Raw genomic sequence first — 17,947 nt, forward strand, 5'->3', positions numbered from 1 at the left:
GGGTTATCTCTGCAGCCTCTCCTCCGCTACCAAAACCCCACCACATAAACCTAGCACATCTTGTCAACTCTGCTCTCCTTTGACACTTAATTTCAATTCAGTTTCTGTTCAGTAAAATTGTTCTGTAAAAATCAAGATTTAATTTTGACTTTAAAGTATGAACACTTAATAGTTTTGAGTATAAAATAAGAGGGTTCTTTCTGAAAGTAGTTAACAATTTACGTTCATAAAATAAATAATTTACATTTATATTATAAATAACAGTTTATATTTGTATAATAAATCAGTGTAAGCTATTTATTTTCTGCTTTTTAATCAGTAGATATTTAATAAGAAGATGCAGAATTAAGACACTTGTGCATGTGTGTTATATAACAATGAATGCTAAATGTAATAGAACTTGAAGTCATTATTAAAATGTTTTAATATAACTCCATAACACTCATTAATTCAAGTTGTAGAGTGAGATATGTCTCTTACTATATGAGAAATACAGTAAAATAAAAGCAAAATTTTGACAATGTTTTTGGTTAAGTGACACTAGTGCTTTGTGGAAGGTGATGATGACAGCCAGGTTTTATTTTCTTTAAAATAACTGAGTTTTTCCATCTGGTCAAGTCTCAAAGTCAAGGGCAACATTTCTTATTGATATATGATCAGATTCAGTAGTGACTTTCAAAAAGCCTTATCCTTGTAAACTAGTTGAAGACTACAAGCGGAGGCTCAAAATTAGACCCTGATCTTGTAAGATCATGACAATCTTCAGATACTTTGCAATTTCTTCTGAGATTGTTTTTCTTCAGCTTTCTACGCAGTGTTAAAGAGCTGGGAAGAGAAGCTGCTGGCCTTCCAGAGACTGTGCTTTTACTTCAGTTTAATAACATTAAATAGCAGTTTTATCTCTTCCCCATGCAGATGGTAAAAGGCTTTGTGGCCATAGGAGGCGCTGAGCGTTTGAAAATACTGTAATTCAACCAGTCCTCCACTGTAAAGACACCCCTTCATGCCATCCATTCAACTCTATTCATGAAACTCTTCTATCTTAGAGTTAAATGTTACCACTTGATTACTAAAAGCCTACTAAGATATTTTAAAATTGAGATGAGCTACCTAGCTTATATGATTTGCTTATCTCCTGCAAAAATCATTACTTGAAAAATTATATAATAGGAAAGAAAATATTAAAATTAAACCTCATACAGGGACTGAAAAGTCTATAATGTTCTAACTTAGGATGTGAACTACACAGTGTACTTACTTAGTTTTTTAAAAAGGAAATCCTTTTCAGTGACTAGAAATTGGAAAATAGTGTTTGTTGGTCAAAACATAAATGTATGTGTTGGTGTGATGAAGGCTGATTAAAACTGCACCAGCGCCTTCTGCTAGGAAGACAGCCAATAAGTTTTTCAGATGTCCAGTTGTGTAGCAGTAGCTGCCTGGGTATAACTGGAGTATTCTCCTTCCCAGATAATAGCATGACTAGCAAGAGCTAGGCCAGGCTAACATGTCAACAAAAATTTTGCAAGGACTGTGCTGAATAAGTTTTCTTTACAGATGGCTCATAGATGAAACTGTGAATGCACCATCAATGGCCCTTCTACTGTTAAAATTGGTTAATACACAAAATGAAAGCTAGATTTTGAAACAAATATCACAATTGCTTGTTTCACCATGTTAGAATATAAAGTAAGGGATAAGAATCCTGGGTGTCAATAGTCGCCCATTGTGTAGCTGGCTGAGGGCTGAATATAACATTAGGGGAAGAGAGAGGTCTGTAATAAGCAGGAGGCTCGATACTTGCAAATAAATCATAGGTCAGTTGTGTTTTGTGCAAGATAATGTGAATCCTATGGTAATACACTTCTAAATTAAATTAACATGATGAAATATGACCATGAGGGATGCTGGAAATCTGTGAGCCTCACATTAATACTGCCTAAAGTTCATATCTCATTTAAGAATTAATGTTAGTGCTTATATATGCATAGTCTTCCTGAGGAGGTCACTTGGTAATTCTAATGTGTCATTTGTTTGTTTTACTTAAGGAATCAGCTGGAGGGGATATTCAGTCTCCTTTAACGCCAGAAAGTATTAATGGGACAGATGACGAGAGAGCGATGCCGGAAGTGACGCAGAACTCGGAATCAAGGGCTGAACCAACCCAGAATGCATTGCCATTTACCCATAGGTACAGATTCCATTCCCACATCCTGATTAAGTGATACCTATCTCCTTCCTTGTTAAAGGGACCTTCTCCCATGTCATGGCTTTAACCTAGCAAAGTATAAGAATTAAATTACGTGATTTAAAAAAAAAAAAGGACTGACTTTCAGATTTGCAGTATAATCTTTGTTTTCACAAAGAAACATGAGGAAATATCTTTGAATAAGATTTTGAGGGACATTATTTTATAGTTTAATCAACTGACTGCGAGCCCTTGAACACTGGTTAGTGCAGGTGTCCCTTTAACAGGAAGCATTATTTCAATGTTTGAGATCTTAGTAAAGTTAACTGCTTCTTAGAATATTCCAATTAAATTATTTTTGCACACGTTTTCTTTAAATGACTGATAGGATTGGATGTCAGCCTTTCACTTATGAGTTGTTGGAAGAAAAGGCACTCTTATTATACTTTCAGATTATAAAAATTTAAAGCAGCCTCTAATTGAACAGTTCTCTGACAGTTGAAAACATTTTTCAACTTTTTTTTGAAACATGAGAAAGTTGTAGTTCTGCTTCAGACTGAATTATAATTCATTGCACTAGAAATACTGTACTCTGTTCTTTAAGAAAACTAGGACTTTTAATTTAATGATACAAATGATGAGTTAAGATGAGTATATCTCACCTATTAAAAATGATTTTAAATGGGACACTCAATAAAACACATTATGTACTGAGACCATGGAGAGTAACTTAATATTTAATAAACTTAGAGCAAAGCTAGAAATACTAGATTTATTTTTTTTTAAACATGATCTGAATCAGTTTAAATACAGTTTAAGTGCTCTTGATCAAAGGTTGGGGAACATTAGGATGTCAGATATGTCATGCAAATAATTCAGAATGAGCAGAGATGGAATTGGAATTGTTCAAGACTTCTCATTTTTTGTAAGAGAATAATAGTATTAAGCATATCTGGAAAAAATATATTTTCAAATGAGGAAAAATATATACTTTTTTAGCAGAGTGATTGTCATGGTTTGATGTGGAGAGGGGGGTGGTTCTGGTGGCAGGAGAGGGGTTTTGCTCCCTGCGACCTCCCTGGTTTTGGAACCGGGTTAGGCTTAGTTCTGGCCACCAGATCAGACTGCCATCCCCCTCGGGATTGAGCCAATAGGACGCCTCTGCGAATTGCCCTATTTAAGTCAGGACAAGGGAACCGGAAAAGGTGCTTCGCCCAGGATCGAGCAGAGAAGGGAGGAGGGCACTGCCCCCACTCCCTGGCTCCCGGCCGGGCAGCTGCCTGCGTCGGGCCGGCGCCGCCCACGGAGAATGGCGGCGGCGGAGTCAGCTGGGGAACTCGGGGGCACCCCACTCCCAGGGTGCCCACTGGGCTGAGTTCACCTGGAGAGGACTGAGATCTGAGAGAAACAGCCGCATCGACAGCAGGTCAGTGAGGATGGAGTGGGAGGAGGTGTGCCGGAGCCGAGTTTCCCCTGCGGCTGATGGTGAGATAGCAGGCGGCCCCCTGCAACCAGGACGGCCTCGGTGGAGCAGAGACCCACTCGCAGCCCATGGGGAGAAGATGCCTGAGCCTGAGGATGGTCGTGTTGGGATGCACGACAAGGCAGAGAGGCATCTGGAGTCTGCGTGACGACCCACGCCGGAGCGAGTGGCTACAACTCCCTAAGTATCCGAGACTGTGGTAAAGCCCACACCGGAGCAATCTGTGGGGAAGGATTGTTTCCAGTGTGCTGGACTCACGCTGGAGAAGTTTGTGGATTTTTCCTCGTGGGTAGGGGATCCATTGGAGCAGGGGAAAAGGGTGTAAGGACTCCTTCTCCTTTAAGAAAGAAGCAGCAGTAACAGCACGGAATGAACTGACCTGCACTCCCCCAGTCCCTGCCCCCTGTGCTGCTGGGGGGAGGAGGAGGTAGAGCCGGGAGGAAAAGGAAAGGGGGTGGGGGGGAAGGTGTCGGTTTTAAGATCTGGTTTTGTTTCTTTCTGTCCTCTCAAGTAATTGGTTTTTGTTTCCCTTTGTCCTTCTAAGTAATCATTAATAAACTGTTTTGCTTTGAGAAAAGCTCTGCCTGTTTTGCCCAGGACCATGGTTGGTGGGTGCTCCCTTTGTTCTTGTCTCAACCCTCAGTCCCTTTGTTTTTTTTTCTCTCCTCTCTACTTTACTGGAGAAGGAGAGGAGAAGGAGAGACTGTGTGAGTTTTAGTTGCTGGATCAGCCTAAAACCACGACAGTGATTATGTTTGTTTTTATACTTCAGTTGTCACAAGTGCATCTATTGCATGTTTTACAAGAAACAGTGCTTTGTAAGAGAGCTCTGTGCATATTGAGGGAGTATTACAAATGCACATCAGTGTTCTGTAATGAGTTAACTTAAATTTACTGTTTGTGTGTTGGAATTCTCTATCAATGTTTTTGTGAAAAGGACTTGTGATAAAGTCCACATAGGAGTAGAGGTGTTTGTTTTTTTTAAAAAAAATGACAGCAGCAAGATCTTCCCTCTTGCTTGGCATATGTAAATATGTTTTCTGATATGCCAATATAGTAACTACACTTTACTCTGCATTGACCATGACTGCAGATATTTTTTAAAACTATCCAGTTGTGATTTTTCATGGTGTAGAATAGATGTTACAAAATTTTTACATGCTTCGCATTTTTCGATCTACTTCATGTATGCAGTGTGAGTATGTGTGAGTGCCTGGTTTTAGTTTATTGTCCTGTTAAATACCACTAGCAAGAACTGATCTTCTGACAATAACTCTGCATTTTAAAAGTCACGTCTCATGATAATTCTCATGAGAAACATTTGTCTTGCTAACGGTAGCTTCAAGTTTGTTAGTGAGCTATTACTGAAGAAAATGCAGATTTTTTTCAAACCCTTTGAAATTAATTGAATTTTGAACTACACAAGTTTTTTATTATAAATAAATAAAGATTCATAGAATCATGAAATCATAGAATGGTTAGGGTTGGAAGGGACCTCAAAGATCATCTAGTTCCAACCCCCCTGCCATGGGCAGGGACACCCTCCACTACACCAAGTTGCTCAAAGCCTCATCCAACCTGGCCCTGAACACTTCCAGGGATGAGGCATCTACAACTTCTCTGGGCAACTTGTTCCAGTGACTCAAGACCCTCTGAGTGAAAAATTTCTTCCTTGTATCTAATTGAAATCTACCCTCTTTCACTTTAAAGCCATTACCCCTTGTCTTATGACTACATGCCCTTGTAAAAAGTCCCTCTCCAGCTTTCCTTTAGGTCCCCTTTAAGTACTGGAAGGCTGCTATAAGATCACCCCGGAGCCTTCTCTTCTCCAGGCTGAACAGCCCCAACTCTCTCAGCCTGTCTTCATAGGAGAGGTGCTCCAGCCCTCAGATCATCTTCGTGGCCCTCCTCTGGACTCATTCCAACAACTCCATGTCTGTCTTCTGTTGGGGACTCCAGAGCTGAATGCAGTATTCCAGGTGGGGTCTCACGAGAGCTGAGTAGAGGGGCAGAATCACCTCCCTCGACCTGCTGGCCACGCTTCTTTTGATGCAACCCAGGACATGGTTGGCTTTCTGGGCTGCCAGTGCACATTGCCGGCTCATGTTGAGCTTCTCATCCACCAGCACTCCCAAGCCCTTTTCCTCAGGGCTGCTCTCAATCCATTCTCCGCCCAGCCTGTACTTGTGCATGGGATTGCCCCGACCCACGTGCAGGACCTTGCACTTGGCCTTGTTGAACTTCATGAGGTTCGCACAGGCCCACCTCTCTATATGCATGTGTTTGCTTGTTTGTTAAAATTCCTGTTTTTGTATTCAAACAAGTTCTTAATATAAAATTGTCCTGGTTTTAGCTGGGACAGAGTTAGCTCTTCTTTTTAGCAGTTAGAAAAGCTCCGTGTTTTGGTTTTACACAGAGGCTCGCTCTGAGAAGAATGTTGATAGCAAGTTGATGTTTGTGGTTGGACGTGAGACTCCAAGGACTTTTCAGTGTGCCGGAGTGCAGAAGCACGGCAGGATAAGGGGGGAGCATAGCTGGGACAAGGGGGCCACGATTCCCCTTGTGATTTGTGGTGGAACTTAAGACTGAGGGCCAAACTGGCCAATTAGTATTCCATATCATGCAGCGTCATGCCCAGTATAAAAGTGAGGGTCAGCCGGAAAGAAGGGCTTTTGCGCTTTGGCTCTTTCGCCGCTTTTGCTCTTTCGCACTTGCTGCGCTTTTGCTCTATTGCCTTTTTTTTTCTCTCTCTCCCAGCACTCCCACTCTCGGAGTACTATCTCTCTCTGCCCCTCTCTATTTCGGGGCCTCGCGTTCGTCTGGGATTGCAGCTTCGGGACGAGACGGGCTTCACATACGAGGGGGTGGTGAGCATCTACACTGTGTATTAAATCATCTGTATTAAATTGTTCTTATCTCAACCCACGGGTTTCCTGTTTCTCCTTTAATTCTCTCCTTCATCCCTGGGACTGAGGGAGGGTGAGTCAATGACTGTGAGGGGAGCAGCCTAACCCACAACAGAAATTTTGACTCATTGCCTTAGTGAAAATGGACTTATTTCAAATTATGTTCATATATTAGATATTTTATTGTCTAAATAGCTTACCATTTAATGCTGCAAGTAAATCCAATGCTGTAATAACAAAGAAAAAAACAAAAATCTTGCTGCTAGTTTTGAGTTAATAATTTTTTTGGTGTTTTGTAATTTGAATTTATACTCAAATCCTAGTATTTGGATATTTTTTATAGTGTTATGCGTAGCTTCCTTACCAAGTAGTTCTAGGGATGTGTGTTACTCTTTGGTTTTATTTTTTTTTTTTTATTATCAGTTTTGAATACTATTTAGCCTGATGACAGGATAATTTCATGTTGTGAGGAAGCTCAGGAAGTCTCTAATCCAAGCTCCTGCTCAGAGAAGGTCAGCTATGAGATCAGACCAGGCTGTTCTAAGCTTTATCCAGTTGGATTTTGAAAACCTCCTAGAATGGAGACTGATAAAGCTAGAAACTTTTTAAAAAGATTTCCCTATAACATAAAAGGGAATAACTGTCTTCACATTGCACAGTACTATAATGAACCATGACATTTTAGGACACACTGGAGAAGCTCTGGTCAATTCAGTTACTCTGTTGAGAAAAGATTCTTTCTTGAGGTACACTCAGAGAAGAAACTCAAAGGTGATATGTTCCCACTGTCAGTGTAAGCAAAGAACTGGTTAATATAGCAATTTAGAAGTAGGTCTTGACTTCACCTCAACCAACATTTGTTTGATGTTGTGAAGGTCCTAGCTGTGCTGTTCTTCTGCCTCTTATGCTCCACCAGCAAGAGCCTGGTGGTCCCAGGACGAAGCACACCGAGAGAGATTGTTCTCCCCTCCTTCCCCTCCCTAATTCCTACTGCTTCCTGCACTCCTGCACTTTTGCACAAGCTACTGGGATTTAGGTCAAGTAGGCTATCCTTCAAAATCATAGAATCATCTAGAATCATAGAATCATCTGGTTGGAAGAGACCCTCAAGATCATTGAGTCCAACCGTTCACCCTGCACTGTCAGGGTCCCTAAACCATGTTCCTTAACGCCAAATCCAGTATCCACCACGCAGTATTCCAGGTGGGGTCTCACGAGAGCAGAGTAGAGGGGCAGAATCTCCTCCCTTGACCTGCTGGCCACGCTTCTTTTGATGCAGCCCAGGACACGGTTGGCTTTCTGGGCTGCCAGCGCACATTGCCGGCTCATGTTGAGCTTCTCATCCACCAGCATCTCCAAGTCCTTTTCCTCCGTGCTGCTCTCACTCCATTCTCTGCCCAGCCTGTACTTGTGCTTGGGATTGCCCTGACCCATATGCAGGACCTTGCACTTGGCCTTGTTGAACTTCATAGAATCATTTGGTTGGAAGAGACCCTCAAGATCATCGAGTCCAACCATTCACCCTGCACTGTCAGGGTCCCTAAACCATGTTCCTCAACACCAAATTCACACGGTTTTTAAACATCTCCAGGGATGGGGACTCCACCACCTCCCTTGGCAGCCTGTTCCAATACTTCACAACCCTCTCTGGAAAGAAATTTTTCCTGATATCTAAACTAAATTTCCCCTGGTGTAACTTGAGGCCATTCCCTCTCGTCCTGTCATTCATAACGTGGGAGAAGAGACCGACCCCCATCTCCCTACAACTTCCTTTCAGGTAATTGTAGAGAGCGATAAGATCCCCTCTGAGCCTCCTCTTCTCCAGACTAAACAGTCCCAGCTCCCTCAGCCGCTCCTCATAGGACAAGTTCTCTAAACCCTTCACTAGTTTCGTTGCTCTTCTCTGAACCCACTCCAGCACCTCAACGTCCTTCTTGAAGTGAGGGGCCCAAAACTGGACATGGTACTCCAGGTGTGGCCTCACCAGTGCTGAGTATAGGGGGACAATCACTTCCCTGCTCCTGCTGGCCACACTGTTTCTGATACATGCTTCTGTTGGCTTTCTTGGCTGCTTGGGCACACTGCTGGCTCATGTTCAATCGGCTGTCGACCAGCACCCCCAGGTCCTTCTCTGCTGTGCAGCTTTCCAGCCACACTTCCCCAAGCCTGTAACGCTGCAGGGGGTTGTTGTGGCCCAAGTGCAGGACCCGGCACTTGGTCTTGTTGAATTTCATAGAGTTAGCCTCAGCCCATCGATCCAGCCTGTCCAGGTCCCTCTGTAGAGCCTCCCAACCCTCAGGCAGATCAACACTACCTCCCAATTTAGTGTCATCTGCAAACTTGCTGAGGGTGCACTCGATCCCCTCATCCTGATCATTGATAAAGATGTTAAAGAGAACAGGCCCCAACACTGAGCCCTGTGGAACACCACTGGTGACCGACCGCCAGCTAGATTTAACTCCGTTCACCACCACTTTCTGGGCCTGGCCATCCAGCCAATTTTTGATCCAACGAAGCGTACGCCCGTCCAAGCCATAGGCAGCCAGCTTCTGCAGAAGAATGTTATGGGAAACAGTGTCAAAGGCTTTGCTAAAATCGAGGTAAACAACATCCACAGTTCTTCCCTCATCCACTAAACGGGTCATTTTATCATAGAATGAGATCAGGTTGGTCAAACATGACCTGCCCTTCATAAATCCATGTTGACTGGGCCTCATCATCTGACTGTCCTGTACATGACGCATGATAACACTAAGGATGATCTGCTCCATGAGTTTACCTGGTACTGAGGTCAGACTGACAGGCCTGTAGTTCCCTGGGTCTTCCCTCTTACCTTTCTTGTAGATCGGCGTCACGTTTGCCAACCTCGAGTCAGCTGGTACCTCCCCTGTTAGCCAGGATTGTTGGTAAATGATGGAAAGTGGCTTGGTGAGCACTTCCGCCAGCTCCCTCAGAACTCTTGGGTGGATCTCATCTGGCCCCATAGACTTCTGCACATTTAAGCTGTGCAGCAGTTCACTTACTGCTTCCTCTTGAAAAAAACCTTGATAAAGCTCTCCATCTCCACCATTTGGTTCTAGAGGCATATCACCTAGTGTGTTGGTCTGGCCATTAAAGACTGAAGCAAAGAAGGCATTGAGTACCTCAGCCTTTTCTTCATCCTCAGTCACTATTTCTCCCATTGCATTTAGCAAGGGGTGGTGTTGCGGCCGAAGACGGGGAAGCAAGACGCATCAATATGATGAGTAAAAAGGCTTCAGCTTTATTCCGTGATACTGCTCTTTTTATAGCATAGCTCGGTTCTGTGCACGCTTTCATGCGCTGTACTTAGCAAGCTAATTGGTCTAGCACTACTGTTCACGCGACAAGCACGAGTATGATACACACTGTGATTGGATAGAGATTTCTACGTTTGTTACAATATTTTACTATTTTTGCAGTTAGTATGTTTTGCTCAGAATCTTGTTTTTCATAGTTTCATCCTTCTTGTTTTTCCCAGGGACAGTGTGTTTTTCACAGCTTCAACCTACCTTCTTATCTCAAGGACAGTGCTCTTTTTATATTCGCTGATACACATTCCTTACTGTTAACACTTTAGCTGCAACATCTCCCCCTCTTTTTTCAAAAACGGCGTGCGCTATAGCTGACAAGCATTGGGTCACACATTGCATTAAGCATGGTCCAAAAAGCAAGAGAAAGCCTAACAACAAAAGAGGCCCCAAGCACGTTTTGATGAGATCTCTCACCCAACCATCTATTCCCCAGGAAGTCAACCATCCATCGATGTCATCTACCTCTTTCAAGGCATGTAGTTTGTCCTTTAGTTGTTTAAGTTTTCTATGCACTGACTCTCCTGGACCTGTTAAATTCATACAACACATTCCTTCGATCTCTTCATAACCATGCCCATGGGCTAAAAGCAAATAGTCAATCGCTGCTCTGTTTTGCAATACTGCATGATTGACACTTTCTACATCTTTCGTTAATTCATCTAGAATGCTGGATGTTAAGTTTATCTCGTCACGAGCCCAGCAACCTAGTTGTTTTGCTAAGGTGAGCGCTTTTGCTGCTGCTAACCCTGGGAAAAGTGTGGAGGCAGCTACTTGTCCAAATTCACTCCAAAATGTGGGATTGCCTACACTGCTACAGTCTAGATCATGAAGGCTTCTTTTTCTCCTGGTGTGATTTTCACTCCATTCTCTTAATAGGGATATATTGGGATGGAATAAGGCTAGTTGGCCTAAATAACAAGGACTTCCTTCTGGTTGTTTTGGAATGCCATTCCATGCCCTGTCTCTACAAATTAAGAAAATTCCTTCGGGCAACCTTCGAGGTTCAGTAATGTTGCTGCCATTGCAGCTCGAGTATAGAAAGCGAAATACCGATGCGCTGTCAAGATTAGAATCTAAGGTTGCCCATAGTTTCCTGTTTTTATTCAAGTTGTTTGGGTCTAATGGCAAAAATGAAAACCATCCTCCTATTTTCCCAGCGGTAGTGTTTGCATGCATGCTACTAAGCAGGTCTAGTTCTTTTGGATCAGACTGGAGGGAAGCATTAAGTGCATGAATAAGCCGGCATTGTATTGCTCCGTCATACTGTTGAGGGGTCGCTCTATAGATTGTTGTGGTATTGAAGTTGCTATATGTTAGGTTAGTGGTGTTTACTAGCCCTCTAAAGGCTGCCACTTTCCATGTTGGTACTCCTATGAGACAGGTACGGAATGGGTTTCCAATACCACCCAGGGCTAGGCAGATTGATGACTGGTTTGTTTTGTTAGCAATGGTTACCCATATGTTGTCTCTCGGGCTGATGGAGTTGATTCCGTAGGTCATTTGGCACCACACTAAGATTCCTGTTACTATAGGTATTGTCTTACCAATAAACTCCTCCATTCTTATCATGACGTCTACACTGCTTCTGATATCTGGTACCCAAGACTTGTGTCTTTTGTGCTACTTCTACAACAGTCAGTAGTTTTTGTAACCTAAAGGCTGCGTATGCTAATATAGCTTCTTCTGCACTTTCAAACAACGCAGTTAACCTTTGTCGTGAAGCGTTCTCTATTTTAAGCCAAGCAGCGAGTGCCTGGTATGGATTAATATCTAAAGCGTGTCTACAATCTGTACAGCCTTGCACTGCATCACGTTGCGATTCATGACATATGCGACTACAACCTCCACACTCTATAGTTATAACCTGTAAATTTCTACATCTACACCTACAGTGCGTTAGCGGGTATAATTTTGCAGCTTTGCGCGTGCGTATCAGACTACGGATAAAGGCAAAATCTATCTCATCTGGATCAGAGTCGTCTAATATGTTCTTTGGAAGATTTAGCACTTCTTCTATTCTTCTGCAGAGAGGTCCGAGTCTTTGGGAACTCCTGGATTGCCTCCGCCTTCGCCTTTCAGTTCGCGCGTTGGGGGACATCTCCCCCTCTTTTTTCAAAATGGCAGCGAGTCGCTTTACATCTTGATGGCACCGTTCAACAATAGCCTGACCCGTACTGTTGTACGGAACACCTTTTCTATGTTCAATTCCCCAATCCGCTAAAAACGCAGCACATGCTGCTCCTGCGTATGCAGGAGCATTGTCTGTTTTGATGACGTGGTAAGCCAAGGGCAGCAAATGCTGAAGGCCAATGTTGTTTTACACATCGGAAGGCGGTAGAAGGCGCTGGTGTTGCCCATACAGCTCTGCTGCAAGTGTCCACGGTGACGTGGATATGGCGCAGTCGACCAAAGGCGGGAAACTCAGTTACATCAGTTTGCCACACTCCTCTTGGTTGCAATCCTCGAGGGTTGGTGCCTTGCAGCGACGATGGCACGGGCTTGTGCTCGCGACAGTGCAAACTCTTTCTGAAGAGGTCGAGCAGATTGGTGAAAAAATTTGTGTGATCGATCAGTGACAGCGTTGCCCCTTTTTTTTTTTTCTTGCACGAATAAAACTCTGTGTAGGAGACTGGCAATTTCAGTTACTAGCATATTGTTTTGGTACAGCCTTGCAAAAGCAGTTTCTAGTATACTACTTCCCTTTCCGAGGGCCTTACTATTTCCACTATACCCAAGATTTCGCTGAGCAGGAGGGTGTCAATCGGCAGGGTCGTTGTGGAGAAGGGAGGCAGGCACGGCACCTTCAGGGCGTCCCCTGTTTATCTACACAGTGTGCTCTGCAGCCTCCCTCAGCTCCGCTCTGAGCCATCTCTTTTTACCCTCAGCAGAGTCTACGACAAAGGTACTGACACGGCGTTGCCGCACGCGTGGCCAGTGCGTGCAACAAGGCTGCCCAGTATGTGCTCTGCCGGCTAACAGCGGTTTTTGCGAATCGCAACATGTTGTTCAATAACAATCCTCCTAGCTTCTCTTTTCAAAGTTACGTGCTTACAACTAAGTCCAGTTAGTAATTCTTTGTCATTAATTTGGTACCAGTTAATTCTTTTCCTTCCAGTAGCTACGGGTGGAATCCATACACTTTCCGATCGGAGAAAAGACACAAAGCATATATACAAGCAATATATACAAGCAACTTTCACACACGTAATATACCTAACAATGAGAAACATAAGAACAGTTGATATATTAACATGAAATCTTCTATTACAAGTCTGTCCATTTGAACCATTCTCTTCATTCGGTGTTTCTGTGATCTCTGCTTGCTCTGCTAATTCTTGGATCTACCCTTCTCTATTTGTAGTTTCAAAAGTCCTGGTTGGCTTTACGTTTCTTGCTGGTAACCAGTATGGACCTGTGGGAAGAACACAAACATACCCTCTTCCCCATGTAAGCAGAGGCGCAGGGCCATCCCATGAGTTGAGTCCAGCTTCTTATAACATGCTGTTGATTTTTCTGCAAAAATGGCACTGGGTTTAAAATTGTGATCCACAGCCATAGTATGTTTCCTAGAAGCAGACAAATTAAGAAAATTTAAAACATATGTGGCTTTGTCCAAGGATTCTTGCGGGGAAATATACGGAAGACTGCCCCTTTTTGTTTATCAAGCATTTGTTTTAACGGTAAATGAGTTTGTTCAATAACAGCTTGTCCCATAGGTGAATGAGGGATACTGGTAGTGTGAGTCACTCCTCAATCCTGTAAAAAGGCACCATACCGGATCACTGTCTGTCCCAATTTTCTTTGGTACTCCCATGGTTTTCTTCAGTGTGAGCAGTAGCAACAACAAAGGCAGAAAACATATCAACAGTTACATGCACATATTTAGATCGATTAGACAATTGAATATAAGTAATATCAGTTTGCCATAATTCATTGGCACATAAACCTGTTGGATTTACTCCTGCTGGAGTATTTGAAGGCACAATATGTTGACGGTCAGGGCAGGCACGTATAATCTGCTGAGCTTGATCTGCTGTCTGACCTGACAGAGAGCATCATCAACTACCAATTGACAAACTGTAGGACTATTCATCATTCCTTGGGGCAGTACAATCCAATGATATTGTTGCGTGGGTCGTTCATTGTTAAGCACTGGAACTGAAAAGGCAAATCTAGGACAATCGTTAGGGTGCAAATAAATAAAAAAGTAAAAAGGTGAAATAACCCAATCTTTTAAATCAATCGCCATCAAATGCTAACATTCTGGAATCATAGTAGGATTTGGTACACCCGGTTGTAATGCACCCATTGGTGAAATGATTGTATTAATAGCTCTTAAATCTTTTAACATAAATCTCCATTTTCCTGATTTCTTTGGGATAACAAATATTGGAGGGAATTATATGTCCTAATTTGAGCTGTTCATTGACTAATTTTTGAGTTCAGTTCAGTCGCTCACCTTTTAGTGGCCACTGATCGACCCAGACCGGCTTGCCAGCTTGAGTCAGGGCTGGACATCAGTGACGTGCTAAAAATTTGAGGTTAGCCTCACATTCCAGTGATTCAACAAATCCCGACCTCATAATGTACATGGGACATCAAAAACATATGGTTTCAAAACAGCTTGTTTGTTACCTGGGCCTACTACTAACAAGGTCTGTGCACTCTTCTGTGGGATCTGTGTTCCACCTACTCCGATCACAGCTGCCAGGGCTGTATCAGAGGCCGAGAGGGCGGCCAGTCAGGATTTTTCATTATAGATACATCAGCCCCTGTGTCAACTAGGCCAGAAAAGCCTTCCCATTAATGATTACTGTTAAAGGAGGCTGTGCAGCTGTGATTGTCTGTGTCCAAAATTCTTTTGTGATAGCAGAGTGGCCTTTATTGTTGTTATACACGCAGCTTTTATAGATTATTACTCAGGCCACGATGTGTCCATGCGGCTCTCACCCAACTGTGATTGATTACAAACAATAGTGCACGCACCTATTTTAATTTTACTATTGGCTATGCCTAAAAAGGAGCTATTTTTTACTTGCTAAACTAAACATCATTTTCTCACACACTCTATATCAACTTCCAAACTCCTCATGTCAACTTCTCACACTCCCTGCACCAGCTGTTCACACTCCCTTTTCTTTCTCATCCTCTTTATCGGTGTTTCCCAACTTCAGAAAAGAGCACAGGCTTAAATCATCAAGGTCAAACCTCAACTGTAGCTGTGTGTATGATGCCACAACAACTCCCCCCTTTTTTGTTTTTCTGTGATCATTACTTGATTAACCGTACTCTGTACCGTCTGCTGGGAGCGTGACAATAGGCAGGGGGTGATTATTGCTATGCATAAAAGAACTACTAGCAATATAATGTCTGCTTTATTAAAGATTTTAACCATCCTGTCAATTAAGAGCATTGATAAAGCAGAAGCTGTAGCATTAATTTGTTTTGCAAGCTAACAACCCAACTTATTCAGTGTAGTTAACACCTGTGCCACTCCAACTCCCGGTGCAAATATTGAAGCTGCAATGATTTTGGCTGGTTCCCAAAATTTTGCTTTGTAGTGTTTCGAGCCTACATTGTGACACACCTTTACTAAATCTGCAATCGTTTTTGCCCAATTTCTGATAAGATCAAGAGCTTATTGACAGTCTGTGTTAGCATTTTCAATGGCCAACTGGAATACCAACACATCTGCAGTAGCCGGATTTTCTGTTTATCTCTGAACTGCCATTTGTAGCTGATCAAAGAAATGCTCATAAGGTTCCTGTGCTCCCTGCCGAATGGAAGCAAAGGAAGCCTCCCCTGTCCCAAAATCAGGGACACGTCTTAATGCTCTCGTAGCCAATTCAGTCAGCTGTTGGAAAGCCACTTGCTGTAACCCTGCCTGTGCCTGATTTTGACATGAGTGACATTTTATTCATCCCAAAATATTTAGCTCTCGATTTAAGAGATTTAACACCTATAACACTTTATCTATTGTTTCATTGGGAGATTTCCCCATCATTCCTGTTTCTTGTTTCAAAAGCATATTCTCCAAAGTACCATGTGCGTGTTCTATGATCGGTTGCCCAGTAGAATTGTAAAAAATACCAGCAACATGCTCAATACCTCATGATGACAAAAATACATATGGCTGATAAGAAGTGTATGCCAAAGTTCCTGCGAGCGTAAACCACGAGGATTAACACCATTCACTGGTGGCACGATCGTATTTTAACAGCTAGTACACAATTGTACGATTGAGCGGCCTTATTGTCATGTTAAACCAAATTGTCACTTAATAGCGTCAGTATCCTGATGGTAGAAGTCCTGCAAGATGTTTCCCTGCACGAGCGAGTTTGGTACCAGAGCTGCACTCGTGAGAGGCTCAGCTCGCCTGTTCCCTTCTGCTATAGGCCCTGGAAGCGTGGTGTGCGCTCGCAGATGTACAATGGAATGTGCATGTTTACGGTTTTGCAACACTGATATTAACTGTTGAAATTGCTGGAACAAAAGAGGATTAGTTATTTCCCGCGATGCTGATCGAGACGATCCAAGTTACGATGTGCTGTCTCTCGGGGGGGTTCAGCAGCGGCGGGGGGGGAGGGGGGGGGGTCAGGCCTCCCTCGTCTCAGCCGGGCGGGGTGGTGATGACGACCCAGCAGCCCTGTGCCGCCCCCCCCTTGTTGTTGTTGCTGTTGTTGTTGTTGCCGCAGCTCCGGCCGCTCGCGCTCCGTAAGCGCCGCCGCCCCCTCCCGCCGAGGGACCATCAGCCGCGAACGAACCGGCGCAGCGGGGCCCGCAGCGCGTCTCCGTCCTTTCCAGCCGCGGTTCGTTCCCGCACACGAGCGGCAGCGCCGAGGCAAACGCCGCCCGCGGCCCCGGCCGGCAGCAGCAGCGGCGTTCCCGGGGCGCCGCCGGGCGCGGTGGGCGGCGCGGCGCGGGGGTGCCGGTGTACCGACTTCGTTGGAAGAGGGGGAAAGCAATAAGTCTGTCTTTCGTTCGGGGCCCTGGATTAAAAGATTCGATGATGACTTTTCCAGGCCAGCAGCATCCCCACAGGTGGCTGCACGCCAAAGTTTAACGTCTATAGTGTCCCAAGTCCTTGTCAGGCCTCCGGTACATGGGCTGATACCCAAACCAGGAGTACCGGGAGTTTTATCAAGTTAGAACTGTTAGTAGTGCTGGTTTCTCTAGCACTTTGTCCCAGTCGCTTACCTCCTCCTGTTGAGGCAGTTGTTGCTTTTTTGTGTTTTTTTGGTTTTTTTGTTTTGTTTTGTTTTGTTTTTGTTTTTTTTTGTTTTTCAGTCGCTTACTTCTTTTGCATACCCCCCTGCAATCAGGGGCCAATATCTTTTTCCAAGTTTTAGTCCACGCTCCTCTAAGAAGCTTTTCAACAACGACAATGCACCGTCCCGTTCCATCATCTCGTTCCCAGGCTGTCATTGCAGCATTCCCATCCCGAACCAGACCTCGGTCTGCCTGACTCACCGGTCAGTCCGTAGCGCTACGATTCTGCCTCTCTCGGACGATCCGCCTCTCTCGGGCGCCGGGATGGTCGTCCTCTCTCTCGTCCGCGTTGTGGTCGTTGAAAACCCTCTTGATCACGTCGGGGTCACCAGATGTTGCGGCCGAAGACGGGGAAGCAAGACGCATCAATATGATGAGTAAAAAGGCTTCAGCTTTATTCCGTGATACTGCTCTTTTTATAGCATAGCTCGGTTCTGTGCACGCTTTCATGCGCTGTACTTAGCAAGCTAATTGGTCTAGCACTACTGTTCACGTGACAAGCACGAGTATGATACACACTGTGATTGGATAGAGATTTCTACGTTTGTTACAATATTTTACTATTTTTGCAGTTAGTATGTTTTGCTCAGAATCTTGTTTTTCATAGTTTCATCCTTGTTTTTCCCAGGGACAGTGTGTTTTTCACAGCTTCAACCTACCTTCTTATCTCAAGGACAGTGCTCTTTTTATATTCGCTGATACACATTCCTTACTGTTAACACTTTAGCTGCAACAGGGTGGAGATTCTCCCTAACCCTCCTTTTACTGTTAA

The 17,947-nt window shown here is 43.9% G+C and overlaps 1 protein-coding gene across 1 annotated transcript in view; it reads left to right on the top strand.

Annotated features, from left to right (window-relative positions):
• The window catches only part of LOC104375664 (homer scaffold protein 1), a 166,409-nt gene that overhangs the window by 60,627 nt on the left and 87,835 nt on the right, over positions 1-17,947 (top strand). The window contains exon 4 of the mRNA XM_086630194.1: positions 2,046-2,188. Coding sequence (XP_086486320.1) covers positions 2,046-2,188 — 143 coding nt within the window. The remainder of the gene's footprint in view (positions 1-2,045; positions 2,189-17,947) is intronic.

Source organism: Tauraco erythrolophus, chromosome W (genome assembly GCF_009769465.1).
Source record: "Tauraco erythrolophus isolate bTauEry1 chromosome W, bTauEry1.pri, whole genome shotgun sequence".
Lineage (NCBI taxonomy): Eukaryota > Metazoa > Chordata > Aves > Musophagiformes > Musophagidae > Tauraco > Tauraco erythrolophus.